The sequence below is a fragment of the Rhea americana genome, unplaced genomic scaffold, assembly GCF_003343005.1.
Source record: "Rhea americana isolate MKP2758 unplaced genomic scaffold, rheAme1 scaffold_649, whole genome shotgun sequence".
NCBI classification, from domain to species: domain Eukaryota; kingdom Metazoa; phylum Chordata; class Aves; order Rheiformes; family Rheidae; genus Rhea; species Rhea americana.
The window spans coordinates 17,134-44,488 of NW_028186811.1; the positions used below are offsets into that span (position 1 = coordinate 17,134).

Sequence of the window (27,355 nt, forward strand, 5' to 3'; positions counted from 1 at the left end):
GGCCAGCGCCGGGTGCGGGAGCCGGGCAGGAGCCTTTGAAGTGGCACAAAAGGCCTCGCTCCCCGGCGGAGGCCAGGCGGGCGCGCTGCGACATGTCGCGGCCGCGGTAGCTTCAGCCCCCGGCCACGCCGGCGCCCCCGCTCCGCCGCGGGACACGCGCGGCCCGGCCCCGGCAGCGGGGTGAGCGCCCAGGCGCTCCACGGAGCCGGCATCCCCGGCCGCGATGGCCCGACCGCTGGCCAGCTAGCCCGGGTGAAGGCGAGACGGCTCCGGCAGCGTCCCTGCAGCCCCTCGCTGGCTGCCTTGCTCGGAGCAGCCCTTCCCGCCCCCGTGACAATGCCCCCGCTTTAGTCCTCGCGCTGCCCATGGACCCCGGCGTGCTCCACAGAGGGGTAAGTGTCACCGTCCCCTTGCCCAGCCCGAGCAGCAGCAGAGCGCGGGAGGAGGGGCGCCCGGCCCCTCACCCCCCGTGTGAYGGGGAGCGGGGTGAGCCCTGGCCAGGGGATGCACAGCCAAGCACAGGGCGAGGGTCTGTGGTGCAGGGGCACGCAAGGCATGGGAGGCCCGCACAGGGCACAGCTGCCACGGGGTACTGGGGCGTGGGTGATGCTGCCGTGAATGCGTGGGTTCTGGGCACGGGGTGAGGGGCAGAGCAGGTGCAGGGTCTGGCTGGAGCGGCATTGCTCGTCGGCGGGTGCAGCTGTGYGTGCACAAGGACCGTGTCGCTGCGGTGCTATGTGTCTGGAGGTGCGAGAAAGGCTTCACCCCAACATGTGGATGCAAGTGTGCTGCAGGCGGGCTCCTGGAATCAGCCCTCACCTGCCTGCTGCAGCGGGCCCTGGGTGACCCTCTGCCTTCGCTGCACGAGGGGACTCCCTCTGTGCAACGCCCAGCAGGGCTGGCTGCAGGACTCGTGGGGAGGCACAGGGTCACACTGCTGTGGGGCAAGTGATGCTGTGCACGTGTGCCTGTGTGGGGCATRCACTGCCTCTGGGGTGAGTATGTCAGAGCCCAGCTGTGAGAGGTGCCACAGTGTGCGAGTGTGTGCACAGCATCCCATGTGCGTGGGGCTGCGATGCCGTGGGGATGGTGCACCCATGGAGCGTGCAGCAGTTGTGCGTGGAGGGGCTTGGTGTGTGCATGCACATCTCTGCAGGGTGTCTGTCCATGGAGGAATGAGCATGCCTGGGATGCACTATTGCTATGGATGTGTGTGTGTGTGGAGCGTGCCAGGCCTGTGGGAATGTGTGCACTCCTGTTGCGTATGTGCACTGCTGATGCGGGCATGTTTGCGTAAGTTTGTGTAGCACTGTTAATGTTTGCACGTGTGGAGCACGGTATTGCTGTGGAGTCTGTGTAGCTGCATGTGGGGGGTGGGGACGTGTGCAAGGCACTGCAGTGTGTGAACACTGGGAAAGCATGCATGTGTATGTGTGTGTGTGTGTGTGCGCAGAATACAGTCTTGCTGCGGGTGTGTGCTCGCGTGCGGAGTAGGTCATGCTAGAGGCGTGCACAGTGGCGTGCAGCGCTCAGCCCACCTGTGGGTGTGCACACGTGCTGCGGGGTCCTGCAGCGGGCGTGTGCAGTGCCCAGGCCGGATGGCCGGGGGGTGTGGTGCAGCAGGAGGGAGCCAGGAGTGTGCGCAGGGGGGCCTGTGGTATGAGGGGTAAGCGTGCACGCAGGGCGCACYGACCCGATGCGCATCCGACGGCTGTGTGCGCACGTGCACATGGGTGTGTGCTGGTGCAGGCCTGCTGTGCATGTGTGTGTGTGCACAGGTGTGTGCCCAGTGTGTGCGCACACATGGGGGTGCGCAGTGCATGGCCGTGCAGGGCAGAAAGGCTGTGGCACGGGCATGCCGAGGGGGCCGGTGGCGTGGCCGGCTGGGGAGGGCTCTGGCCGAGTGCGGSGCAGGAGGGTGCTGCCGGGCGGTGGGGGATTTATGGTGGTGGCGGGGGCGAGCAGGGAGGGGAGGGAGGGTGGGTGCTCCGGGCGGAGGGCCCCAGCCGCACTCCCCCCGTGCGGGTCCCCGGGGCCGCCTTTGTCCGGGCCCCGCAGACAGATGGCTCTTTTCTCCCGGCGCTGCTTGCCGCGGAGTTAATCTAATGGCACAAAGCGATGCAGGTCGGGAGCATCTGCCCGGCTGCCGGGTGCCCGCGCTGCCTCCCGGTACCCTGTGTTTGCACCCCCAGATCAGGGGAGGTGGGGACGCGYGCCGTGGCGCAGGGGACACGCGGTGCCCCGGGTCCCCGCGCTGCACCCGGCCCCGGGTGACAGCCGGCGCCCTCCCGCCTCCCTGGCCCTCTCGCCAGCCCCCGCTCGGCTCTGATGCTGTCCTCCCGGCTTGTTCCAGGCGGGGATCTGATCCGGGGGCTGGCGCCGCGCCATGGGGAACTCGGTGAGCAGGCCCAGCTGCTTGGGCCAGAAGAGCCGCCGGCCAGAGGAGCTCCTGCGGGAGCCGCCGCTCCAGGAGCGGGGCCCGGACACGGAGGCCAAGCCGCCGCCGGCGGTGACGGAGAATGGCTGGAGCGCGGTGGCCGGGGGCAGCCGGGGCCGGCCCGGCAGCCCCCCGCCGCTGCGGCGCAGCAGCTCGGAGGCGGCAGTGCAGAACGGGAACGCCGCCGGCGTCCTGCCGGCGGGACCTGGCGAGGGGGGAACAGGCGCCGCCTGGACCCCACCCCGGGCCGGCGCCCCGAGGGCCACCTGGTCCTGGAAGCCCCTCACCACCCGCGAGGTGACGGAGGTGACGGAGGTGACGGAGACCATCGTGACAGAGATCGTGGAGGTGACTGAGTACCCGGCCGGCGAGGCCCTGGTCACCCGGACGGTGACGGTGATGACGGAGCGCGCGGGGGAGCCGGCCGCTGGCCGCCCCGGCTCCAACTCCGATCCTGATCCCGATCCCGCCGAGGTGACTGTGGGAGCCGGCGGCGGCTTCGGGGTGGCGCCGGGTGCCCAGCCTCGCAGAGCGAGTGTGGCACCGCCGATAGCCCCTCTCTGGCGCCGGGACCCATGGGTCGGGCGGCGTTCAGGGTGCCGGCCCCCGGCTTGGCTCGCGGAGCGCTGGCCCGGGCGGCTCAGCCGCGTCTCCTCCGCAGGTGGCCTCCCGGGCTGTGCCCGTGCTGGAGGAGGCTGTGGGTGCCGAGCGAGCCCAGGACACACTTGAGAGCCTGCTGGCCTGGGTGGCAGACATGGAGGAGCTGGTGAGCAACCAGAAGCTGCCCTCCTCAGAGGTGAAGGTGGTGAAGGCCCAGCTGGAGGAGCAGAAGGTGAGCAGGTCCCTGGGCCCGGCCTCCAACTGCCCAGGGTTTAAGGGCCCAGGGAGCTGGGGCATGCCGGCAGTGCCGGTGGCTCCGTTGCCCAGGCCCTGTCTCCCTCGCAGCTCCTGAAACGGCTCCTGGAGGAGCGTCGGCCGCGAGTGGAGCATGTCCTGCAGGACAGGCTACCGCTGCCAGAGGAGGAGGGCGGCAGCCTCCGCAGCCTCAGGGAGAAGTGGGGCAAACTGATGCAGGAGGCTGAAGCCAGGTGGGTCGGGGTTGGGACATTTGCCTCTGGGTTGGTAGCTCCACGGACCCTATCCCGGGTGCCGGTGTTGCRGTGCCCCTGCCCGCAGCGCTGCCTGCAGCGGCCCTGGGCAGGGGGATGGAGACAGACTGGGAGGCACCGCCGTCGCCTGGCTTGGATGCCGGGTGGGACGCTCGGGGGGCACCGGCCCCGTGCCGGCAGCCCCAGGCAGCCCCTGCCACCGGCCAGGCTTTGCTCACCAGCTGCCCCGGCAGGCACAGCTGCCTGGAGCGCATCTTGCCAGCCGCCCAGGGCTTCCAGGAGGCCGTGGACCCCTTCCAGGAGTGGCTCGGCACCACGGAGCGGCGGCTGGCCCAGCTCTGGAGAGCYGACGGCTCCGTCAGCCGCCTGCAGGACGCCCACCAGCAAATCCAGGTAGGAGCCGGGGCCGGGCTGGGAGCGGGCAGCATCGGGCAGCCCAGTGGGGCGAGCACTGCCCGCGCGGTGCCAGAGGAGTGCCGGCAGCTTGGGCATGGAGCAGTCCGGGGGCGCCAGGAGGGGCGTCCGCCGGCCCGGACGGAGGAGGGATGGGAGCCACTGCCACGGGACCCTCTCACACAGGGCCTCTGCGAGGAGATCCGTGCCCGGCTGGGAGAGCTGGAAGGGGCCCTGGAGAGCGGGCAGCGGGTCCTGGAGATGGTGACAGGCAAGTGGGGAATGGCGTGGGGAAGGCGCAGCCCCGGGGCTCAGCCCTGTGCCGAGCACTCGCCCCCGTCCCGGCACCGCCGGCTCTGCACCGGGGCTGCGAGCATACCTGCTGGGGCTGGTGCCGGGATATGGGAGAGGATGAGCAGAGCGCTGTCCCGAYGGTGCCCAGACACCTCCCAGGAGCAGGGCCGGCCCCAGGACACCCCAGCTGGAGCACAGCTCTGCCACTGGTTGGTGACTCCAGGAGCTGGGGGTCCATGTGCTGCCTGTCCTGGGGCCCACAGCATCCTGCTGGCCAGGGCCGGGAAGCGTCCCGGGTGCCAGGAGGGCAGGAGGTGCAGCGGGAGCGGCACTTGGCCAGGAGCAGACGGCGAGGGGGGGCTCGGGTGGGACAGGTCCGGGCACTGGGCGGGTGGCGCTGATGCCACTGGCTGTGCTGCCGCAGGGGAAGAGGCCCAGCTGGCGCAGGAGAAGATGGAGTCCTTGAGGATGCGATACCTCATCGTGGGCCAGAGCAGCGCTGACACCATGCAGCGGCTGGAGCAGACCCTGGAGGCCTCGTCCCACGTGGGCACTGCCCAGGAGGACCTGGCCCTTTGGCTGGGCCGCATGGAGAAGGAGCTGGCCTCCTGGGACAGCCAGCACAGCGACCAGGCGCTCCTGGTCAGCACAAGCGACAAAGAAAAGGTGCAGGATGCGGGGGCGCTGGGGACTGTGCCCCCCCGGACCACCATCTGTGGGGAGGGGAGACATGGGGCAGAAGGGGCTGGAGGAATCTGGGAGCTGGGGTCTGCGCCCACTCTGGGGAGGAAGGTGCTGCTGCAGGCAGCTGTGCCGTGAGGAGGCATCCCCATGCACACATCACGTCTCCTGACCAGGCTGATGGCTCTTGTCCCTCTCGCAGTTCGAGCAGATCCTGGACTCTGAACTCGCCCACTTGACTGGACTCAGTGGGCGGCTGGAGGAGATTGGCCAGGTGCAGCTGGACGCGCAGGCCCTTCGCGCCCAGCTCTCCGATCAGAAGGTGGGTATGCAGAGCGGCTCGGGTGCAGCGGGCCAGGGGGTGCACCCTGCAGGGCCCCGCACCTCCACAGGCTGCCAGCAGCAAAGAAGTGCCAGCAAGCCCCAGGGACACTGGGTCCACGTCCCCAGCGTGCTGCGCACCCACTGTGCATGCACAGACTGAGTCACACGCGTGCAAGGACATGCTGGCATCCTTCCCTTGCCTACATCCTTCTGTGCCTTGCCAACCCCTCTGTGCCCCAGCACCCACTGTGTGCACCAACCCTGCACATGTGCACCCAGGTTCCTGTATGCCAGTGGCCCTCCCTCAGACTCCTATCCGCATCTCGTGTTGAAAATCAATGCAAAGTGGCAAAGTGTCATGCTCATCACTGCTCGGCCACAAGAGGGAAAGCCCTGGGGGCAGCTCTTTGGAGCAGGGAGCAACAAGCGAGGCCTTTGAAGCACCAGGCTTGGCAATGTCCATCCRTGGGCCTGGCCTGCACATGAGCTCCCCAAGGTATACCTGCCTGGACAGGCAGGTCCCCTTGCCAGGGATCAGGGTATGGAGGGTTGCTGGGGCTTTGCTGCTTGTCCCCTCACAGAGGGATGTTGGTGCTGGTCAGAGAACTGGTCCGCGCTCCTGGGTGTGGGTGTGCACRGAGCCTGCAGAGCCCTGCTTCTGCCGAGCTCCTCGGCAGCTGTGCATGCTGCTCCCTGGTGCTAACTGGCTGCCAGTGGCACCCACTTGCCTCTGTCCTCCAGCTGCTCTCTGCTGAGATCCTGCACCACCGGGGACTGGTGGAGCGTCTGCTGGGGATCTCGGAGCCGCTGCTCCAGTCCTGCCCTGAGCCCCTGCAGCAGCACCTCCAGGTGAGCCACATCCGGGCACTGGTGCTGCCTGGCCGAGGGCTCCTCCACTCTGCAGTACGCTGGCCCGCATGGTGGGGCTGGCCAGGACCACCGGCCCAGTGCATGCGCCCGGAGCTCCACCAGCACTGGGCGCGACGTTCCTGGGTCAAGGCCAGGTGAACCAGGGTGCCTGCTTTGGAAGGGCCACGGCCTGTCCTCAGCCTGGCCGCAGCAGGATGCCCTGCCCCAGGTGAGCTGTGTGTCTCCGCAGTCCTCAGTGCAGGCACTGCAGGAGCGTGCGGAGCAGCTTTTCCTGCGGAGCGGAGCCTGCACCGTGCAGCTGGAGCACACTCAGTCCTTGCTGGCCCAGTTCTCCGAGGCCCATGACGAGCTGTCGCCCTGGCTGGAGGAGACACAGGTCATAGGGGTGCAACTTTCCCCAAACGCCATCAGCTACGAGGCCTTGAAGGAACAGCAAGCGCTGCTGCAGGTGAGGGGCTGGGATGGCACCAGCGCAGGCACAGGAAGGCGATGGCAAAGGGGATGGTGAAGGTACAGCCAAAGGCAGGAGGAAGGGGAAGGGGACAGTCAGGGCAGGTGCTGGTTAGCAGGCACAGAGGGGATGCAGGAGATGCCAGGGGCCTGGAGGTAGCCAGAGGAGCCAAAGGGCAGAGAGTGCTGCCGTGGGGCCAGGGGCACCCAGCACGCACGAGCACTGTCCGGTGGGGGCAGAGCTGGTGCCGGGGTGCCRGGTCAGCCCTGGCGCAGCACAGGCAGTGCCAGGGCACTGTAGGACATGTCCCACCGCCTGCCCTGTGCCCCCAGTGCCTGCGGGAGGCGATTGCGGAGCACCGGCCGCTGATGGGGAAGCTGCAGCGTGTCTCTGCCCGGCTGGTGGAGCTGAGCCCGGAGCAGGGCGCCCCGTTCCAGCGGCGCTGCCAGGAGGCCGAGGAGCAGTACGGCCGCATCCGCGAGCGTGTGCGCCAGGCAGCTGCGTTGCTAGAAGATGCCCTCCCACGTTACAGCCAGGTATGGGGCCAGCGCCAGGGAGCTGGCGCCCCTCAGGTCTTTCCCTTGAGTGACCAGGCTGCTCCTTCGGCAGCTGACCGAGCGCATGGACCTGCTGCTGGAGTGCCTGGAGCGGCTGCAGAGCCGCCTGCAGACCCCGCCGGCGGTCCGGGGCGATGCAGCCCACCTGCGGGAGCAGCTCCGCGAGAACAGCCTGGCCCTGGGGGAGCTGGAGAAGCTGGGGGTGGCGCTGGAGACGGTCCAGGCGCAGGGCACTGAGCTGCTGGACAGTATGCAGGCAGCAAACTCAGACGCCGCAGCGAGAGGTACCTGCACCCCCAGCCCGCGGAGAGGCAGGCATGGCCCCATAGGTGCCTCTGCATGCACGGGAGCGYGTGCCTGTGCCCGTGCCCATGCCCAGAGCCGGGGCCATCCCAGTGGGGCCGTGTCCTGCCCAGGGCTGGGGGCCCCGAGAGCCCCCAGCCCAGCCCGGCCCTCTGGTGCCCCACAGTGRTCCAGGAGCGCACGGCCCAGCTGCTGTCACAGTGGGGCTGCCTGCGGGCCCGCTGCGAGGAGCAGGAGCGCTGGCTGCGGGAGCTGCTGGCTCTGGCCGACCGCTTCTGGCATGGCCTCTCCGAGCTGGCCCTGACACTCAGCGACACCCAGCAGCTGGTGCTGGGCCTGGAGGAGGCTGGCGTTGAGCCCGAGTCCGTGCGCACGCGGCTCCGCACCATGCAGGTACTGGGCGGGGAGGGGCCCGCACTGGCCCGGGAGTGGGGGTCAGCGCTAAGTCCTGTCCTGTCCGCAGGCGCTGCGGGAGGACATTGACTCCCTGCAGGGTGACCTGGACACTCTGGGCATCCTGGGCGTGGAGCTGATGTCCTCCTGCGGGGACCCTGACAAGCCCGACGTCACCAAGAGCCTGGATGATGTGAGTGCCCCGGCGGGGCGGTTGGTCTGTCTGTCCCGTGGCCAGCAGGTGTCCGGCAAGGGGCCATGGGGCGGCTCTCCCAGGCACAGGGCGTGCGAGGACCAGGCATCCCCGAGTTCGGCTGCTGCTGGACCTCACAGCCATGGCTGTCCCACAGCTGGGCTCTGGGAGAACCCCTTGGGTGGGGCCTGGGGAGACTCTGGGGGGGGGGGGGTGTCCCAGGGATCCAGGGTTGGGGGTCCCGGGGATCTAAGGTTGGGGCTCCCGGGGAGCCCCCAGGGTGGGCGTCCCGGGGATCCAGGGTCAGGTGTTCCAGGGAGCCCCAGGGTCGGGTGTCCCGGGGAGCCCCGCGGTCGGCCATCCAGGGGAGCCCCGGGAGGTGTCTGGGCTGCCTCGGCTGGGCGTCCCGGGCTGGGGTCCTTGCAGGAGGGCCGTGTGCCGCTGTGCCCCACRGCGGTGCCGCTGACCCTTGCACCCTGCTGCAGCTCTACTCCTCCTGGCACAGCCTGAACAAGGTGTGGACGGAGCGGTACRGCCACCTCGAGGAGCAGCTCCAGGCCTCCCTCAGCTACCAGGAGACCATGCAGGTGTGGGGTGCTTGGGGCCGTGCAGGCGGGCGCCCGGGGGCCGGCCCGTGGGACCCCAAGCATCAGCCCCAGCATGGGGCTGGCTGGGCAGCAGCTTTGAGGCACCGTGGGGCTGCTGGGGAGGTCCCTGGGCACAGCTGCGTTCAGGAGAGCAGCTGGTGGTGGGGCTGACTGGGCAGTGGGGCTACGGGGCAGGGGGTATGGCCACACCTGGGGACTGTGTCCTGGCGCTGTGCGATGTGCCCACGCCAAGGTTCACTCGCTGAAGATGGGGCTGGTGTGACCCTGTGCTCCAGCCCCCTGGGCCCCGCTCGAGTCCAGCCCCATGCCTGGCCATGGGGCTGCAGAGCACAGGGACCCACGTGACCCCCGCGGCCCCCTCCGTCCCAGCGGCTGTTCGAGTGGCTGGATGCGGCTGAGCTGCGCATTGCGGAGGAGTTCCTTGTCGGTGGTGACCTGGACATGGTGCAGCAGCAGCTGGCGGAGCTCAAGGTGGGTCGCGCAGCAGGAYGCGGCCCCAAGCCCAGGGGGCGGCACAGGGTGACCCAGAGGGGCATTTCCCAGTGGGTGGTGGGAAGCAGCATGTTGGATGGTGCTGGTGCCCCCAGGGTGCCCGCTTATGGTCGGCATGGGGTGGCTGARCCGTCACTGGCTGGGGTCACCTGCAAGGACACCAGGGTGTAGGGCTGCCCYGAACCCGCCCTGAACCCCGTGCTCTCCACGAGGAGGAGCTGCGGGCCCAGGAGAGGGCAAGTATGCTACACCGGGCTGCTCGGTGCCAAGCCACGAGGAGCTGGGCCAAGGGTGCCGTGCCAGGCTGTGCCACATGCTGTACCCAGCTCTGCTATACATGCCATGCTGTGCAAAGCCATGCAGTGCCATGCTGTGCAGTACTGTGCCGTGCCATGCCGTGCTGTGCCATATTGTGCCATGCCATGTTATGCTATGCCAAGCCATGCTGCCATGCTGTCCCCAGCTCTACCATACATGCCAGGTTGTGCAAAGCCATGCCAAACTGTGCTATGCTGTGCCATGCTATGCCATGCCATGCTGTGCTGTCCCATGGCATGCTGTGCTGTGCAAAGCCATGCCAAGCTGTTCCATGCCATGCCACACCAAGCTGTGCCACACCATGCCACGCTGTACCCAGCTCTGCCACACATGCCATGCTGAGCCATGTTGCGCCGTGCCAAGTCAAGGCATGCCCTGCCTGGGATGCGGCAGGCCRGTGGGCTTGTGCACGGGGCCAGGGCTTGCAAGTGGCCCTGCTCACATCTGTCCCTGGCAGGAGTTCAAGAGGGAGCTCTACCAGTGCAAGGTGGACGTGGAGAGCCTGCGGCACCACACTGGCCCAGGCAGTGCTGGGCACACAGACCCACCAGCATCGCTCAGTGACTTCCGCCAGCGCTGGGATCGCCTCGAGGAGGAGATAGTCAGTCGCCAGGTGGGAAGGAGGCCTTGGCCAGTGTGGGGCTGCTGCTGGCATGGCCCATGCTGGAATGGGCACTGCTCTCTGGGGTATGGGAGTGATTAGGGGTTTCTGGGAGATGATGATGGTGCCTGAACTGTTTGTCTCAGTTCTGCTATGGGCATGAGACAAGAGCCAGAGCAAAGTAGGTGTGTGCTGCTGCGCAGGCTCTGCGTGTGTGGTGCTGGGCACCAGGTGCAAGGTGCTGGGCACCAGGTGCGTGGTGCTGTGCAGACACCACGTACATAGTGCTACACAGGCACTGCATGCATGGAGCTGTGCAGGCCCTGAATGCATAGTGCTGGGCACTGGGTACATGATCTGCACAGGTGCTGAGTGTGTGGTGCTGGGCACAGGGTGTGTGGTGATGTGCAGGTGCTGGATAGGTGGTACTGAGCACTGGGTGCATGGTGCTGTGCAGGTGCTGAGTGCATGGTGCTGGGCACTGAGTGCATGATGCCAGGCACTGGGTGCATGGTGCTGGGGGCCGGGGCAGGGCTGGCTGTGTCCCCTGCCAGATGGTGCCTGATCCTGCCCCTTCCGTCCCACAGCACCAGCTGGAGGCGGCTCTCCTGGGCCTGGGGCAGTTCCAGCACCAGCTGGAGGAGCTGCTGCAGTGGCTGTCCCGCACCTCCGAGCAGCTGCAGGGCCCGACCCTGCTGCGCCTCGACCTGCAGAGCTGCGAGATCGAGCTGGCCAAGCACAAGGTGAGGGCGGCCACCTGCACGCCGTGTCCCGGCAGCGCCCGGCCAGTTGGCTGTGTTGGGGCTGGGTGCTGGTGGCGACGGACAGGACATGGCCTCAGATCCCCAGCCCTGCCTGTAGGATGCAGCCCAGCCCCATTGCACAGCGCAGCCCCGTGCTGCRGTCCTCCTGCCCCATGGCCGTGGAGCACTGCTTGGCCCCGCTCCTGTCCCCTTCCTTGGGGCGCTGCCCCACCCTGTGGCGGGCCAGCACGTCCCGGGGGTGAGGGCCCTGCGGTTCGGGGTGGGCAGTGTGAGAATGTGTCTCCTCCCCTGGTGACAGCACGGAAGGAATGAGTCGTCTCTGCGTCTGCGGGGAGGCAGCGAGGGCTGCGGCCAGCCCCGCTCTGCCTCCTCGTGCCCGGGCACGCTCGCGCGTGGTCTGACACAGGCACTGCACGGTGCAGCGCCAGCGCCTTGCCTGCCCGTCCCCTCCTCTGCACCGTCCTCCTGCCACGCTGCTCCCCGGAGTGGGCCTGTGGGGGCCATGGGGCCATTGGGCACGCAAGGGGTGGGCTGKTGCCCGCCAGCCGTGACCATGCAATATGTGCGCCCGCAGGTGCTGAGGAACGATGTGATGTCCCATGCCCACACGGTGCAGTCTGTCAACGAGGCTGGGCAGGGCTTGCTGCTCTCCAGCCTGGGGGAGAGCATGGAGGGGCTCCAGCGCAGCCTGCAGCAGCTCAACCAGCGCTGGGATGCGGTGCAGAGCGAGACCGAGAGCCGCCAGCTGGAGCTGGAGAACAACCTCAGCCAGGTTTGGGGATGCTGCACCCCGGGGGCTTGTTGGCCACCATGCGCCACGCTTGTGGGGCGCCCCGGGCCTCAGCCCTCGCCTCACACCAGGTGCAGGACGTCACACTGGAGATCACGGAGCTGCTGCAGTGGCTGGAGCACGTGGAGCTGCAGCTCTTCTTCTCCAAACCGGCCTGGGGCCACCCAGACACCACCAAAGAGAAGCTCACCACGCACCTGGTGAGCCCTGGGCTGTGCCAGCCACCCTGTGCTCCCCCGGGCTGCAGAGCCCTCCCTGCACCCCGGGAGAGTGGGCTGGACGCGTCCCCGCATCTACCCCACTCTGTGCTGAGATGTGGGCCCTTCTCCCCTCCCCGTGCTCCCGGCCCCAGCAGAGCCCTCCTGCACCCCAGCTTGCTGGGAGACCCTCTCCCCTGCCCCATGCCAACCACTGGGGCAGAGCTGGAGCCCCCTGGGGTGGCAGTGCCAAGCAGTAATGCCCCAGGGCTCCCCACACATGGCCTCTCGGCAGGAACTGTGTAAGGAGATGGAGTCGAAGCAGCAGGCGTACAACAGCATGCGGGACCGGCTGCAGCACCTGCTGGCCKCCTGCCACACCGCCCGGCCCTGCAGCACCGAGCACAGCCTCCGCATCCTGGAGCAGAAGTGGGAGAGCGTCTATGCCGAGGCGCAGGAGAGGAAGGTGTGCGGGCCGGGGCCGCGCTGCTGCCCGGGGGCTGGTGCCCAGCTCCAGGGGCTCCACCAATGCCTGCCTCTGCTCGCAGGAGCGCCTGGTGGAGGGGCTGACGGCCACCACCGAGTTCCACGGCACCATGCAGGACCTGCTGCGCTGGATGGGGCACGCGGAGGAGATCCTCAGCTCCCCCGCGCCACCCAGCTTTGTGCTGGACACTGTCACCGCGCAGATCCAGGAGCACAAGGTGAGCACGGGCGGCCAGGAGAGCCAGTGCCGCTCTGCCGATTGGCGGCCTGGGGCAGCCCCAGCCCCTGCTGTGTTCCCAGCCTGCATCCGGGTGCCCCCATCCCCACGGGGCTGGGGCCTGCCTGGAGTGCCTGCAGGAACAGCCTGCAGCAGGCGGCAAGCCCTGCGCCCCACGCGGCCCTGGCCCCAGCAGGGGAATCTCCCTGTGGATGTGTCCAGGAAGCCGTGCCGGGACTCTGCTCTGCAGCCCCGGCTGTGCTCCCTGCATCCCACGCTGCTCTTGGAGGCTGTTCCTGCCCCAGGCCCTCTGTGCACTCCAACTGCGTTTGGCTCTCCCGCAGGCCCTGGTGAAGGAGGCACACGCTCACGGGGAGAAGCTCGGCGGCTTGGAGGCTGCTGCATCTCGCCTGAAGGACTTCAGCCGGAAGCAGGATGGCACTGTGATCCAGAACCTCGTGCTGACGGCCAAGGAGCGGCTGGCCAAGGTGCTTCAGCGGACCTCGGAGAGAGGAGCAGCACTAGAGGAGGCCCGCAAGCGCACGAAGCAGGTACCAGCAGCAGTGCTAGCTGCTCCAAGGCACAGCCTGGGCCATGACCAGAGCATGGGCCATGCTTCTCTGGTCTGCAGTCCATCCTGCCCCAGGGCATGGGCTGTGCTTCTCCATGCTCTGAGCGGTGCTGCCACAGTGTGTGATCGTGCTGCTCCAGCTTGCGGGCCTGGCATGAGGGACGTGGTGCTCCAGCGCACGCACCGTGTGCTGCTGCCCCAGCCTGCAGCCCACGTTGCAGCAGTGCACGGGCCATGCTGTTATGTGGTGCGGGCTGTGCCGCTGTGCCGGCTGCTCCAGTGCAATGCGTGTGCCTCCCYGTCACGCACCTCTCCCTGCGTTTCAGTTCAGTGAGTCCCGGCGGCTGCTCCTGGACTGGATGGACGAGGTGGAGCAGATCTTGGAGGTGCCCAACGACACTGCCACCAGCCAGGAGGAGATCAAGTGCCAGCTGGCTGAGCACAAGGTGAGCTGCCCGTTCCGACTCCCCTGTCCCCTGCCAGCTGCGTCCAGTGGGGCCTTGGCTGCGCCCAGAGCCGCAGCTGCGGCTGGCATGCTGCAACGCCCTTCCAGAGCTGTGGGGGCAGGAATCAGCACCGGGGCTAGCCAAGCTCCGGCCGCCAGGCTGTCTGACCCCTCTGCCCACAGGCTTTCCAGAAGGTGCTGCGCTCCAAGCGGCCTGTGTACGAGGCCACGCTGCGGAGCGGGCGGGCTCTGCGGGAGAGAGCCCAGCTCCCCGAGGACCTGCAGCCACTGGAGGAGCTGCTGGGAGARCTGAAGGAGCGCTGGGACGCCCTGTGCAGCCGGGCTGTCGAGAGGTGAGGCGAGCCGGGCCAGACTCCTGCACTCCGCTTGTGGTGTGGGTCGCGGCCACCTGGCACGGCACAGCTTGGCACGGCATGGTCCTTCCTCCCCAGGCACCTGTCTCCCTGATTCAGGCCTGCTGCCCTCACTGCTGGTCCCTGGTCACYGGTCCCCGCAGGGTGCAGCCGGGATCCGTTCCTGGCCGCGGGCGAGCCCAGGCACTTGCAGCTGTGATGCCGCACGGGCTTTTCCCTGTGTCCGCACGCGCACCCATGCCTGGGGCACCAGGGACTGTCCACAAGGATTGCCAATGGGCCCTTGCCTTCCAGGCAGCACAAGCTGGAGGAGAACCTGCTCTTCTCGGGCAAGTTCACAGACGCACTGCAGGCTCTCATGGACTGGCTGTACCGGGCTGAGCCGCAGCTCAGCGAGGACGTGCCCGTCGGAGGGGACCGGGACCTGGTCAGCGACCTCATGGACAAGCATAAGGTTGGTATCGCGAGCCTGCACACCCGGTGCCTGGAGCAGCGTGGGGAGCCCCAGGCCCTGCTGCAGCCCGTGGGGAGCAGGCGGGGTGGCTCTGCCCCCGGCACCTTCCACCCACTCCCTGCCCGCTCCTTCCCCAGGTTTTCCAGAAGGAGCTGGGCAAGCGAGCCAGCTGCATCAAGATGCTGAAGCGCTCAGTGCGAGATCTGACCCGCGGCAGCAGCAGCGTGGACTCACAGTGGCTGCAGAGGCAGATGGAGGAGCTGAGCGCCCGCTGGGACCTGGTCTGCAAGCTCTCGGTCTCCAAGCAGACCCGGTTGGAGGCATCGCTCCGGCAGGTGAGAGCGGCAGTGCCAGCGGCACATGCCTGCGTCGCGGGTGCTGTGTGTGGTTCCCAGGCACTGCGTGCTGTGGGGCACTGCAAGTGTCAGGTGTGTGTGGCGGGGTGCTGTGCTGGCGCCCGGGGCTGCAGGGTGCTCGCTGCCCTGGGCGCCCGAGGCGGTGTGTGGCGCAAGGTGCTGCGTGGGGCATCGGGGCTGTGGGTGGCCAGGTGCCGCCGGGTGCTGCGTGGGACTCTGTGAGGCCATGTCGCAAGCTGCTGCAGCTGCTGTAGGGTGCTGTGTGGGGTGCCCGGGACTGATGTCTCTGTGCATTTTGGGGCACCCTTCTTGATGGGGAGATGCTGATGGGGACTGGGGAAACCCTGGGGCAAGGAGCATCTCTTCCCAGCAGGGTTGGGGCCGGGCCGCAAGCAGCTCTTCTGGGGGGTCTGGAGCTGTGCAGCAAGTCACCCCATGAGGAGCTCGTGCAGCCCAGGCAGCGGCCGCAGCTGCAGGGCTCAGTCTGGCCAGGGCAGGGGGACGGGCCGCAATGAGCAGCTGCCAGGTGGGTGCTGAGCGGGTCCTGAGCAGGTGCTGAGCAGTCTCCCCTGTCCCCGGCCATCGACGGCAGGCAGAGGAGTTCCACACCCTGGTGCACACCTTCCTGGGGCGCCTCTCCGAGTCGGAGAAAACCCTCAAGTATGGCATGTTCCCTGAGGAGGAGGCAGCGGTGCAGGAGTGCCAGCACCAGCTGCAGGTCAGTGCCCGGCCCCGTGGGCCCCCGCCTCGAGGGCCAGCCCCGTCCTTGCCCCAAGCCATCCCGTGGCTGCGGTCGCTGGCCTCTGGGCACGGACGTCACGGCATCGCGGTGTGCACGGCTCCTTAGGGAGGGCCTCTCACTCCTGTGCCYCTGCACAGCCGCGGGGCTCCCTGCCCTGCTGTGGGGCTGGCCCTGTTGGGCCCCCACAGCCTCCTCGCTAGGCTGCGGGTGCCAGGGGCCATGGGGCTGTGAACCGCCAGCACCAAGGTCCTGCGCTCCCTCAGGAGCTGATGAAGTCCCTGCAGTGTCAGCAGCTGGAGCTGGAGTGCATCACCTCACTGGGGGAAGAGATCCTTGCCACCTGCCACCCTGACTCCATTATCACCATCAAGTCCTGGGTCACAGTGGCCAAGAGCCGCTTCCAAGAGGTGAGCTGGGCGCAGGGACACCGGCGTCTGCACGAGCACAGCCCTGCGCTTCCCAGCACGGGGACCTCTTGCGCGCAGCCCTCCTGACCAGCCCCTTCTTTCGCTGGTTCTGCGGCCGCCAGGATCATCACCCGCCATGTCCCTTCGCTCCCACCCTGTCCCAGCCCCGGTGCCACCCAAGGGTTGTCTCCGGTGGCAGCAGCAGCCAGGGCCTCTCTTGTCCCGCTCAGCCGATGGCAGCTCATTCCCTGTTCCCAGAGCGTGTGCGGCAGCGCAGCATGCCTGGTGGGAGAGCAGCGCTCAGGGATTCCCACCTGGCTCAGCTTGGCCTTGTGGCAGAGCATTCCTGGCTCTCCCTGAACGGGTCCGACAGGTTCTGGCGGATCCCTTGTCTTTGTCTGCACAAAGCAATTAGTGCACACAGCATTGCACATCTAATCGGGATTGGGATCTGCGTAGAGGTGCGGAGCCGTCTCTGGGGCTGCCTCCCTCCCCCTCTAGCCCAGCCCCGCACCGCTGCAGGAGGCAGCAAGCAAATCTGCAGCCGTGTTGTCCCTGGGGCCAGCACGTCAGTCACTGCTGCTCCAAGCACTGCCGGGCAAGGACCCCATGGCATGTGCAGAGCAGAGCCGTCACCCTGCCGGCTGCACAGCATGCATACGACCAGGATCCGTGTTCCCGCTGCGTGTGCAGGTGTGCACGCAGCCACGGTCTGTGCTCCTGCTGCGTATGCAGGTGTGCATGGAGCCAGGGTCTGTGTTCCTGCTGCGTGTGCGGGTGTCCATCTGGCAGGGTCCGTGTTCCTGCTGTGTGTGCAAGTGCACACCCAGCTGGGGTCTGTGTTCCTGCTGTGTGTGCATGTGTACACATGGCCAGGGTCCGTGTTCCCACTGCCTGTGCAGGCGTGCACACGGCCGGCGTATGTGATCCTGTTGCATGTGCAGGCATGCGCCCAGCTGGGGTCCGTCTTCCCACTGCATGTGCAGGTGTGCACACAGCCAGGGTCTGTGATCCTGTTACGTGTGCAGGCATGCACCCGGCCGGGGTCCGTGTTCCTGCTGCATGTGCAGGCCTGCACCCAGCTGGGGTCCATGTTCCTGCTGTGTGTGCAGGTGCGCACCCGGCCAGGGTCCATGTTCCTGCTGCATGTGCGCACGTGCACCCATCCCACTGCAGGGGGGCTGTGGATCCCCCTGAAAGATACTGGCTGCTCCTTGCAGTGAGGGCCCCGCAGCGGCTGGTTGCAGCTGTGCCGCTGTGGACGCTGGTGGTCGGCAGTGCTACAGTGGCTCCATGATCCTGCCGTTGGCCCATGCCACCCATCCCCATCCCCCCCTGCTCGCAGGTGCTGAGCTGGGCCCAGCAGCAGGGCGAGCGGCTCCAGGCCCAGGCAGCCAGCCTTGCTGCCGAGCGCGAGGAAATGGCCCAGCTCATCGACTGGATCACAGCCGCCGAGGAGGCGCTGAGCCTGCGGGACCAGGAGCCACTGCCCGAGGATGCTGAGCAGCTGGAGGAGCTCAATGCCCAGCATGTGGTACGGCACCCTGGGYCCCGCTCCCGCCTGGATGGGACCAGCCTGCCCCCCTCGCCCTGCCTGGCACATGGGGCAGTGCCTGACCTGGGCTGCAGTTTGGCAGCCCTTCTGCATCGCCACTGGCCACCGTGGTGTCCCCGAGGGCTTTTGGGTGCACCAGGACCATGCTGTCTCCATGGGGGTTGCTGATGCAGGAGCATCCCAGGCAGAATGCTCACGTGCCCTGAGCAGGCTGGGCACTGTGGCGCACACCTCGGGGACCACCGGCGCAGCGGGGTGCTCACTGCCGGCACTCTCGCCGCAGGTGTTCATGGAGGAGCTGAACCGCAAGCAGCCCGACGTGGAGAAGGTCACCAAGAGCTGCAAGCGGAAGCTGGCCGTGGAGCTGGGCCCGCCGGCCACCCGCCGGCTGGCCACACGTAAGGGCCCTGTCTCCTCACCTGCCCTGCGCCATGCCAGCACCCCGCRCCGTGCCCTCACTCCCCTCTCCGGCTGCCGCAGGGCGCCGCAGCACGGGGAAGGCACAGGGCACCCCGGTGGTGCCGCTTGGGGGGCTGGAGCCCCAGACACCCCTCATGGCGCAGCTCCTGCACCGCTGGCAGCAACTCTGGCTCCTGGCCCTGGACCGGCAGTACCGGCTGGAGACAGCCCTGCAGCGTCTGCGAGAGGTAGCGGCGGCCCTGGTGCCGCAGGGGTGCTCGAGCGCATGGGCGGCTCGCCGTGGTCGCTGCAAGGGGAGCCCTGGGTTAGCTGGACACAGCCAGAGAGGCATCCTAGATCCTGTCCCCATGTGTCCCTCCAGGTCAGAGCGGGCAGGTCCCATCCCCACCCATGCCTCTGGGTTAGAGCAGGCAGAGCACGTCCTTGCACATCCCTCTGGGCAGATCCCATTCCCATACACCCCACCAGGTGGGAGCAGCAGATCCCATCCCTGTGTGTCCCTGAGGGCAGGAGCATGCAGATCCCATCCCCATGCATCCCTCTGGACGAGAGCAAGCATATCCCATCCTTGCACATCCCTCTGGGCAGATCCCATTCCTGTGCATCCCTCTGGGCAGGAGCAGGCGGATCCCATTCCTGCGTGTCCGTCCGGGTGGGATCGGCACATCCCATCCCCGCAGACCCCAGACGGCCGAGAGCTGGCATTGCTGCCAGCCACTCGGCAGGTCAGTGCCGGGCATGCTCCGGCAGCGCCGTGTCAGGGCCAAGCCTGGCCACGGTCCTGCTTGGAGCCACATGTGACCCATGATGGGCAATGGGGCGGGCTGCAGGCTCAGGGCCTTTCCCGCTGGGGTGCTCATTCCCGCCTGTACCTCTCCAAGCTGGAGGAGTTTGCTCACTTCGACTTTGGGGTCTGGCGGAAGCGTTACATGCAGTGGATCGGCCAAATGAAGTCCCGCATCCTGGACGTTTTCCGGGGCATCGACAGGGACCAGGACGGGCGCATCAGCCAGCGGGAGTTCATCGAGAGCGTCCTCGCCTCCAGTGAGCACGCCCAGATGCTGAACTGCCAAGGGGGGTGCAGGGCCGCAGCCCAGGCTCAGGGGCTTGCGCACCCCATGGCACATCTCCCCACGTCTCAGCTTTCCTGCAGGCGTAGGATACTGCTCTTTTGGCAGAGGCATGGGCTGTGCTGGGAAAGATGGGCAGGGACCAGGCTGCACCTGGGGAGCCCCCTCGGTGGAGCCCACGGCTCGGTGCTGGTGCTGGGGAGGCTGGGACTGGCTGGCAGGAATGGGATGCGTCCCCTTCCTGGCAGGGCTGAGCATGCCCCCCCTCAGAGTTCCCCACCAACATCCTGGAGATGAAGGCTGTGGCAAGCATCTTTGACTTGAACGGCGATGGCTTCATTGACTACTACGAGTTCGTCAGTGCCCTGCATCCTAACCGGGACCCGCTGCGCAGGACCGCTGACGCAGACCAGATCCAGGATGAGGTACGGTCAGGGTGTCGCGGAGGCTAGGTGGCGGGGGCAGGTGGCGGGGGCAGGGGCTAGTGGGATGTGCAGGCCTGACCTGCACTGGCTGTTTTCCAGGTGAACAGGCAGGTGGCCCAGTGCAACTGTGCCAAACGCTTCCAGGTGGAGCAGATCAGTGCCAACAGGTACCGGGTAAGTGCTGCCTGTGCTGCCTCCACCTCCTGCCCTGCTGCTGGGGTTGCCCCCTTGTCCTGGTGGCTGCTCCAGCCCTGTGCACACAGCCTGCACCATGCAGGATCCCTGCTCCCTGTTCCCTCGTCCTGGTGATTGCTCCAGGCCCGTGCACACAGCCTGCATTGTGCAGGATCCCTGCTCCCTGCTCCCTTGTCCTGGTGGTTGCTCCAGCCCTGTGCACACAGTCTGCACTGTGCAGGATCCCTGCTCCCTGTTCCCTCATCCTTGGGGCTGCTCCAACCCTGTGCACACAGCCTGCACCGTGCAGGGTCTCCGCTCCCATGTGCTCCATGGTTCCGGMCACCAGGCCCTTGCAGCAGCAGGGACAGGGCACATCCCTGTGTCCTGCATGCACATGCAGGGGAGATGTGGAGGTGCCAGGCAGCCTGAGCATCCACTGTCATTTCCATATGCCTCGAGGCAAGAGCAGCCCCTTCTCCGTCCCACCAATTCCGGAGCTCCTTCCCTGCCCGGTGCAATGGTGCGGAGCCCTGCCCTACCCTGTCCCTCGCTCACTCCCTCCATGCTGGATGCCCCCCTGCCCGCCCTCAGCCCCTTGCCGCCCTCACGGCCGGCTCCTCCGCAGTTCGGGGAGTCGCAGCAGCTGCGGATGGTGCGGATCCTGCGTAGCACCCTCATGGTGCGCGTGGGTGGCGGCTGGATCGCGCTGGACGAGTTCCTGGTGAAGAACGACCCCTGCAGAGGTGGGCACAGCTGGCACGGCGCAGTGTGCCATAGCCGGGCTCCCAGGGGCCACGGAGGCCCAACGGAGAGGTGCCCCGGGCTCTGTGATGGCCCCGCTCTGCCACGTGCTGGCGACAAGGCTGAGGCTGGCGAGCCCCAGCTCTGGCACAGCGGGTGTCCTGGGTTCCCGGACGGCCGTGCCTGTGGGAGCTGCGCACAGCTGGCGGCCATGCCCACGGCTCCTCCACCACCGCCGGGCGCGCTCCCAGCTGCTCCTCGTGCTGGGGCATCTTGAGGGGGCTTGCACCCCAGCTGCAGCATCGCCGGACCCCCGGCACCGGCCCCACTCACGGCCTCCGTCGTCCCCAGTGAAGGGAAGAACCAACCTGAAGATCAACGAGAAGTACCTGTCCCCAGATGCCTTTGGGGCCGCCGCGGCCAAGTGCGCGGGGAACCAGTCGGCCCCCTCCTCCAAAGTGCTGTCCCCAAGCCGCTCCAGCTCCAGCCTCAGCCTCTACAGCAGCGCTTCGGCGCCCAGCAGCCCCCTGGCCAGGAAGGTAAGGCTGGGCCGAGCCCGTGCGCCGCCCCCGCTGCGCCGCCCGCCGCTCACGCCTCTGCCTCCCCAGTCCGTGCTGCGGCGGACGCGCTCCGGAGACCGGTGTCCCCGCTCCCGCGGCTCCCTGCTGCCCGACGGGGCTGAGCTGCAGTTCACGGCGGCTGAGGAGAGCCTGGACGTGGCACCCCCAGGTGAGGGCAGTGCTGCCGAGGGGGGCTGCCTGTTGCCGCTGCTGGACCCTGTGCAGTGCGGCGGGGCAGTGGGGCAGTGTGGGGCCAGGCGCGCGCGTGCCAGCACCACCAAGCGCTCTGCCGCATCCCCTCCCTTCCTTCCAGAGCCGCCCAACAGGTCCCCGCCGGAGCACTGCAGCCCCTGCCGCTGAGCACCCTGCGGCTGCCTGGCCCCGTGCAGCAGCCGCCGCACGTGGCCCCTTGGCCAGCCCCACTCAGGACTCTCCGCCCCGAGGCCGGAGGATGGTGAAGCGGCTCAGGCATCGCTGCACCCCGCAGGACCCCCAGCCAAGGGCGGCTGCCCTGCGTACCCCAGCCCGGTGCTGCGGCCGCACCGCAGCATCCGCGTGCAAGGGCTGTGCTGTCTGTCCGTCACCCATCCCCCTGGGCCTGGTCCCAGCTTATATGCAAGCCCCCCCCATCCCCRACACACACCAAACTGCTGCCAGGCTCTGTCTGGCATGGCTCAGCCCTGCTCTGGCCAGGCAGCACTTGCAGGGGCCCCGCGCAGCACTGCCGCAGTGCATGTGGGGTCCCGGTGCAGCACTGCCTTGGTGCATGCAAGGGTCCCATGCAGCACTGTCTCGGTGCACACAGGGGCCCTGCACGATGCTGCCCCAGTGCTTGTGGGGTCCCTGTGCAGTGCTGCCCCAGTGCACACGGGGGCCCTGCATGGTGCTGCCCCAGTGCGTGTGGGGTCCCTGTGCAGTGCTGCCCCAGTGCATGCAGGGGCCCCATGCAGCACTACTGAGCATCCTGCAGCCGTCAGGTGAGCTGGGGCTGCCACAGCCTGAATGGGCCCTGCCTGCAGCCTGCACCATCATGACTGCTGCCAGAGCCCCGGTGCTGGTGCTCGCTGGCCGGGGGCCCCCGGCCCACAGCTGGCGCCCTGAGGCAGAGTGGCTGGGCTCTGCAGCCAGGCCCCTCGCCGGATGCAGAGCCCCATTTCTGGTGCTAACCCTCACCCCTTCGGCCATCGGTGCGTGTGCCCCCACCCTGGGCGGCCCTGTGGCCAGAGCCCCCATCCCTCTGCAGCATCCCTCCAGCAGCAGGGCCCCGCCGACGCATGTTCACCRCCACCCCGCTAACCGGACAGCAGTAGAGCTGAATGTAACCCTGGTCTGGGCACGGCCCTGCCAGTCACAATAAAGAGTAGATTTCTTTTTCTATAAGCACCTGGGGCTTGCTGCAGTCTGTCTGTCTGCGCGCTGCCTGCGGCGTGGGGGGAGTAGGAGGGCTGCAGCCGCACAGTGACGTGTCACTTGAGTGCGGGGCTGGGCTGAAGGCGTTACAGGAGGCACAGCCAGGCTTGGTGCCTCAAGCCCAGTGCGGACCACCAGAGCCTGCACATGCTTCCCAACACGGCGGCAGGCAGGGTGACAGCTGGGATTGCCCTGCAGCTGGTGCCACTGGCATAGACGWGCCGGGTGCTGGAGCAGCAGCTGGCAAGCTCAGCAAATGCCGGCAGGCACCATGCCGTCTTGCCTCCTTTCTGAGGAAAGCATTGCCAGGATTCCTGCTGCACGTCGCTGGCCAGCACCTCTGCCCCGGGCAGGCGGCCGGGCTGTGTTGTGCCCCGGGCTGCCAGCTCTGCAGAGCCGCGTCGCCTTCGGGCTGCACTTCCCAGCCTGCCACCTCCAGCCGGAGCGGGGCACATGCTGGACACCATGGCAGGAGCGCCTGCGGCACAGCCCTCACCCCGCACTGCCCCAGGTTGAGGCTCAGCACCAAGCCCCTGCGCGCTGCAGTCACTGCCACCCTGCCATGGCCCTCTGCCAGGATTTGGGCTTTTGCCTGGCCATGTCCTCCCTTTGCCATGTCCTGCTGGCTGGCTGGCTGTGCCCACCTGCCTTTTGGGCTCATTTCTGCACTGTTATCTCGAAAAACCACCTCTGTGCTCCTTATTTTTTCCTCAACAAATKTCTTCTGCATCAGATTGCAGCCAGGGATGGGGCAGGCACGGMAATGTGCAGAGCCTGCGCAGGGGCCTACCCCCTACCAGGCTCGCATGGAGGAGCTGCTGCAAACGTCCCCGGTGCTGTATGCAGGCTGGGACCACCTTGTGCCTGCAGCTGCCAGCTGCCCCTGAGGGCCGCGCCAACCCTGCCAGTCTCGGCACATCTGAGAGCACATCCTGGGACGGTCCCTGCAGCGCTGCCGGCGCGGGCAGGCACCACTGACGCTGATTGCACTGCACATTCCTCTCGCCCTTCCCAGCTGGGGAAACATGTCTGGCAACCCTAGCACCAGCCTTTGTCAGCTGCATCCCGAGCCCCAGGCCCTGGAGCCTGGGAAGCAAAGCCAGCAGGCRGGGACAGGTGGGGTGCAGAGCCCTGCATGGCCATGCCCATGGCAGCGGTTGCAGCCTCCCCAGGGCTGGACCAGGGCAGGAGTGGGCAAGCGCTGTGCAGTCTGATGCACAGGGATGTGGGTCCAAAGCACACGGATGCAGGCATGTGGATGCACGCTCAGGATGTGTGGCAGCAGGTCAGCGGTTTTGGTGCCATGAAGGTCAGCATGTGCACATCGACCTCTTGCATATACGTGTGCATGTGCCTGTGTACACAGCCACTTACATGGGCACACACATGTGCACAGATGTGCATGAGCACCCATTTTAACCTGTGTGAGAGTATTTGTGCATGTGTGGGTGCAGGTACCACACAGCAAAACCCTGGCAGGCAGCTCCCAGCAGTGAGCTCGCATCTGGCCCAAGCTCCAGGCACATGGTTACTGCCTGGCAGGCGATGGGCAGCACTTTCAGCGCCACCTCCCTTCCCCTTCCTCCGCACACCCAGAGACAAAGGCCACGCAGCAATGACACCTCAGCCTCCCCTTGCTCCGCCACAGCTCCCACTGGATGGTGCTGCCAGTGCAGCTTGGAGGCGCTCCCGAGGGTCTTGAGCTGTGGGACTGCGTGCTTTGAAGCCAGTGGGGCAGAGCCACGCTGGCTAGGAAGGGGCTGAGGGCCGGGGTACTAGAACCTGCACCGTGGAGGGTCCAAGAACGCAGGGCACTGGGGCCCCTGTGGGCCCTGACAGCTGCAGGGAGGACGGATGGGCACAGTGCTCAGCAATGCCTGGCACTGCATGGGCAAGCACAGAATAACAGCCGGCTCAGGATGCAGAGACCGGCGGCCACAGCTGGCCACACGCCGGGGCTGCAGGTGGCCCCAGGGATGAGTGTGCCCGGTGCACCCTGCCCCGGGGCCGGCCCTGCTCTGCGCCTCCAGCTTTGGCCAGCACTGCTGTCCCGCAAGGCACTCCCCACCAGCACCCTGAGGTCACTCACACAGGGAATGAGACYGCCCGCGCGAGTTGATCGCTACCAGCCTTTGCACACTGTCTCATTAAGGCTCCTTCCTGCCAATTAGAGCCTAGGCATCACCCGTCTGTGTTTGTGGTTTAGCTGGATCCAGGCTGCCAATTCCCACACTGATACAGGGCTTTGCTCCCTACGCTGTTTGCTGCCCCTCCCACGGGAGCCGGTTTCCTCTCAGCTCATCGGCTCGCAGTCGCCACAACAACTATTTTCCCTGGCACCTATATTTTGGCCACTGCCTCATCCCATCCTGCAAACAAAACTTCATCCTGCTAGAATGGAGAGCTGAATGCTTGCTTCCTGGCCAGGGTGCCCGAACACGGCCCCGGTCAGCTATGAGGCACACAATGCTCACCTCTCCTTCATGCCTTCTCCAGCCTGACCTCCCCACAGCTGTTCTGCAGTGCTGCTCCCTCTCTTGCTTTGGCACATGGTGTCTTCGCGTGGCTGTTTGCACAGACATCATCACACCTTTCTCCAAAGGGATCCCTTGCTGTTATGACTCGGGTCAGCTTTGCTGGCTCAGCATGAGACTTGTCCACYTCAGCTTCACCTGGTAGGACAGACTTTGGTGGGGAATGGCTCCCACAAAGCGCGCCCTATTGAACAAAGCCACGTTCTTCCTCGCACAGACACACGCTTTTTTGCACCCGGTCCGTCCAGCACTTGATGCAGACTCTCTGTTCAAGGGCATCCCATGGTCGGGGCCATGAGCAGCACCTGCTTTAGCCTCTGCCATGCTTCCTCCTGTTCGTCCCTCCATTTGCATTGGCATTGCTTTCTTTAACAGTTTTGCTTCTGCACACCTTCGGATAAAAGCTCATGAGATGCTGGAGACCCAACAGCACTGCTCCCTTCGGCAGATCCGTAGGTGCCAGGATTTGGCTGACTCTTTCCACTCACTGCATGTCAGGAGACATGATGTCGCTGCAATGACTCTGCCTGGATAAGGAATGCAATGAGGACTGAGGCGTCTTCCCACCACCCAGCATCTCCCAGCCCTCCTGCCAGAAGCTGCTGCTCTGTGACAGCAGCAGCTACTGGGGCCCCGTAACAGCAGTGCACCAATGTGCCTAGATGTAATTTTAGGAGTGCCTCCTGCCCTTGGGGTCCACYACAGTGATTCCTTCTCGGTAATGCATGGCTGAAGTGCCTGTTCCGCAGCCTTTGCCTGGGCTCAGACCAGTGCAGGGCATTAATCGTGTTCCTGGGCCCCCCTGTGCTCCTCTATGCCTCACTGCTGGGGCTCACTGCGTCCCTCCCCCCTCCAGCCTTGCCCACCAAATAACATGGGTTTCCCTCTGCCAGACACCTCCTTCAATGCTGAGAAACCACATCCTGGTGGCTTTCCCTCATGCTTTGCTTCTCCCGAGCAAACTGCTCTGCAGCCAGCCGGGCCTGCTTCACCCCTGCAACACCTGACAGGCAGTTSGCATCCCCCAAAATCTCCAGCCAACAACRGCCGCTTGCAAATGAGATTTCCAGYCCAGGTGACTCCTTTTTTAAAAAATGTTTTTGTTAAGCCACAAATGCATATGCACGAATTGCAACCTCACACTATTGCTAATGGCTGTAACCAAACTTTTCCCACGTATTTCGGCAACTTGCCAAAAGCAGCAAAACAGTGTAGACAGGTGTAGCAGAAGGACAATGCAGCACAGCACGGCCCAGCACAGCCACTGGTCTCTGCACTAAACGCCAACACTGCATGCAGCAGGAGGCTCCCAGTCCCCAAGTTTGCACCCCTTTTTGGCACAGCAGGACGAGGACTCCTTTGGCCACTCGTGACAGCACCCTAGTCGCTGATGAGTCATGTGYTGCTGGCCTGGTGCCTGCGCTGCGATAGCCCCTGTTGCTGCCCTGGGACTGTCCCCACTGCCATGCTGTCCTTCCACCACCCAGTACAGCCAGCAGCCCCAGCCCTCGTCCTCCCCATGTCCTTGCCACGGGCGCCTCCTGCTTACCCACATGCCATCGCCTCTGTAGACCTCACGGAGCAACTGCTTGTTTCTGCTTGGTTGCATATACACACATGCAGATGCCACCCCAACAGTGACTCCATGCTGCGCCGCTGCACAGAACTGTCCAGCAGCCCCCATCCAGTGCCCCAGGCGCTGCAGCCCGGCGTTTGGGCCACGACCCGCTGGAGGCAGCGGCAGTCGCAGGCCAACAGGCCAGGCCCTTTCCTGTCGGGAAACCCTGCAGCACTGGCACTGCTCCGACAYGTCCGTGCCGATCCCCTCGCTGCGGCAAGCCACAATCCTTTCGCCTTTGCACGAACACTCCCCAGTACTTCCCGGGCAACGCTTCTGTGGGAGCTGTAGTTGGTGCTCGGGCAGCCCCTCCGCCCGGCCGCGCTGCCGGAGGAGCCCTGCACTGCCGCGGACCCTGTGGGGGTCCTGCACCAGCACCGCCCTGCGGCGCCCTTCTGGCCAGTCCCGCGGGGCCCGGCCTGGGCCACCGTGCCAGTTCCTTAGGGCTGCCCCCATGCACTGTGCCACCAGGGTTCGGTCCCTCCTGCCAGGCCCACTGGGGACATGTCCCCACTATGCCACGTCCCAGCAGCGYCGCATCCCTGCAGCACCGTGTCCCACCATGCCACAGGCTCCCAGGCCAGTGGGCCGCCCAGTGCCCAGGAGCCTGCCTGGATACCGGCAGCTCTCCAGACAACAAACTCCCACGCGCCATAAACATCTTGCCCAGGTGTTGCACACCCCTTCCTCCTCAGCGTGTGCCCCACCAGTCCAGCGCTGGGCGTGGAAGCACCGGGTGGCTGAAGGGTGCTGTCTGCAGGGGCAGCGCTCGCCAGCAGGCTGCACCGCGGCACTTTGTGGGGGCCAGCAGAGCACCCCAGTGCCGGCGGCGGGTCGGGCACAGTGCTTGGGTGGAGCGTGGTGATGAGCGCCCAGGGCCGCGGGAGCAGCCGAGGGTGTGGGGCTGAGTGACGGAGACAGGGCAGGGGCGTTTGGGTGGCGTTGGGCACATTTTGGGCAATACGGGCCCCACCTGCTCATCCAGGTCGGCAAACAGGTGGAGGGCGAGGTTGGGGAG

General features: G+C 66.7%; 1 protein-coding gene across 1 annotated transcript in view; it reads left to right on the forward strand.

The window, feature by feature from the left end:
- LOC146586823 (microtubule-actin cross-linking factor 1, isoforms 6/7-like) overlaps window positions 1-22,155 on the forward strand; it is a 28,126-nt gene extending 5,971 nt beyond the window's left edge. The window contains exons 5-41 of the mRNA XM_085320634.1: window positions 3,099-3,269; window positions 3,383-3,525; window positions 3,780-3,939; window positions 4,126-4,210; window positions 4,658-4,899; window positions 5,117-5,236; window positions 5,980-6,087; window positions 6,338-6,556; window positions 6,892-7,095; window positions 7,169-7,400; window positions 7,586-7,812; window positions 7,883-8,005; window positions 8,491-8,592; window positions 8,983-9,084; window positions 9,881-10,036; window positions 10,612-10,767; window positions 11,363-11,560; window positions 11,650-11,778; window positions 12,071-12,241; window positions 12,324-12,479; window positions 12,823-13,029; window positions 13,376-13,495; window positions 13,678-13,847; window positions 14,163-14,322; window positions 14,460-14,657; window positions 15,271-15,396; window positions 15,684-15,827; window positions 17,173-17,361; window positions 17,666-17,780; window positions 17,863-18,029; window positions 18,684-18,846; window positions 19,143-19,297; window positions 19,397-19,471; window positions 20,100-20,217; window positions 20,567-20,754; window positions 20,824-20,944; window positions 21,089-22,155. Of these exons, the coding sequence (XP_085176760.1) occupies window positions 3,099-3,269; window positions 3,383-3,525; window positions 3,780-3,939; window positions 4,126-4,210; window positions 4,658-4,899; window positions 5,117-5,236; window positions 5,980-6,087; window positions 6,338-6,556; window positions 6,892-7,095; window positions 7,169-7,400; window positions 7,586-7,812; window positions 7,883-8,005; window positions 8,491-8,592; window positions 8,983-9,084; window positions 9,881-10,036; window positions 10,612-10,767; window positions 11,363-11,560; window positions 11,650-11,778; window positions 12,071-12,241; window positions 12,324-12,479; window positions 12,823-13,029; window positions 13,376-13,495; window positions 13,678-13,847; window positions 14,163-14,322; window positions 14,460-14,657; window positions 15,271-15,396; window positions 15,684-15,827; window positions 17,173-17,361; window positions 17,666-17,780; window positions 17,863-18,029; window positions 18,684-18,846; window positions 19,143-19,297; window positions 19,397-19,471; window positions 20,100-20,217; window positions 20,567-20,754; window positions 20,824-20,944; window positions 21,089-21,135 (5,667 nt within the window). The 3' untranslated portion in view covers window positions 21,136-22,155. The remainder of the gene's footprint in view (window positions 1-3,098; window positions 3,270-3,382; window positions 3,526-3,779; window positions 3,940-4,125; window positions 4,211-4,657; window positions 4,900-5,116; window positions 5,237-5,979; window positions 6,088-6,337; window positions 6,557-6,891; window positions 7,096-7,168; window positions 7,401-7,585; window positions 7,813-7,882; window positions 8,006-8,490; window positions 8,593-8,982; window positions 9,085-9,880; window positions 10,037-10,611; window positions 10,768-11,362; window positions 11,561-11,649; window positions 11,779-12,070; window positions 12,242-12,323; window positions 12,480-12,822; window positions 13,030-13,375; window positions 13,496-13,677; window positions 13,848-14,162; window positions 14,323-14,459; window positions 14,658-15,270; window positions 15,397-15,683; window positions 15,828-17,172; window positions 17,362-17,665; window positions 17,781-17,862; window positions 18,030-18,683; window positions 18,847-19,142; window positions 19,298-19,396; window positions 19,472-20,099; window positions 20,218-20,566; window positions 20,755-20,823; window positions 20,945-21,088) is intronic.
- The last annotated feature ends 5,200 nt before the right edge of the window (window positions 22,156-27,355 follow it).